At 41.3% G+C, this 848-nt stretch overlaps 1 protein-coding gene across 1 annotated transcript; it reads left to right on the top strand.

The window, feature by feature from the left end:
* Positions 1 to 58: 58 nt before the first annotated feature.
* Tsp_07255a (hypothetical protein) lies at positions 59 to 220 on the top strand (the record flags this gene model as incomplete). Its single annotated transcript, XM_003381519.1, has 1 exon — positions 59 to 220. A coding segment is annotated over one exon (162 nt), but the record flags the coding sequence as incomplete, so codon positions are not given.
* Between the last annotated feature and the right edge of the window lie 628 nt (positions 221 to 848).

The following is an 848-nucleotide window of genomic DNA, read 5'->3' as shown; positions in this document are numbered from 1 at the left end:
GAGGCAAGGAATACATTGTTCATTTTGACAAAGAATTGTTTTTTTTAGAGAATGATAGGTATCCAGGGGGAATAAGCAGACGAACATCCCAAGCACTCTTCGAAATGATGCTGTATATCATGAAGTTGAACTGTTGCAGTGGTCTGAATCTCTCTGGGGTCAGGATGCAACGTTCCCTCGTTCGATGATGTATCCGAATAGTTTTACATGGGTTTTGTGAACTCACATTTGTCATTATTAAGCGTCAGAATGTATTATCAGCGACTTCTCTGAATCTATTCAGGTTTTCGTGTGCTCTTCTTGATTCAAGACACAGATCATAACGTTATCAACGTAGACAAACGTATCCGTTAATTTTTCTAATGGAAGGATATTATCCATGACTCTTTGGAAACATGGAACACCGTTCGTAACTCCAAATGGAATGCGTTTGAACTGGTAAAGTCTTCCGCCAGCTTCAAAGGCCGTATATGGTCTGTCTCTAGCATTGATGGGAATTAGGCAATACGCACTCTTTAGATCGACGGTACTGAAGAAATGGTATTTCGATATAGCTTGTACCATATCGTTGAATTCACATAGAGGGTACACATGAAGTAGTGTAAAGCGGTTGATAGTTTGAGAATACTAGATCACCATGCGCTTTTTGTGATTATCATTAGTCAGTACGAGGGCCTGCGCTCTCCATGGAGAGCAGCTTTCACCAAAGATCTGACTGGACCAACAATAGTTGAAGAGGATCTCTGAACCCGGGACAGAATATTCTATGAATTGTCCAGCTGCCGGTTTACAGCAAGTAGAGAGATTTGCAAATAGGGAAGGGGCGGGAATTTTGGTTAACTATCACC

The sequence above is a fragment of the Trichinella spiralis genome, assembly GCF_000181795.1.
Source record: "Trichinella spiralis strain ISS 195 chromosome Unknown Scfld1, whole genome shotgun sequence".
Classification (NCBI taxonomy): domain Eukaryota; kingdom Metazoa; phylum Nematoda; class Enoplea; order Trichinellida; family Trichinellidae; genus Trichinella; species Trichinella spiralis.
This window is presented reverse-complemented; position numbering and strand designations above follow the sequence as displayed.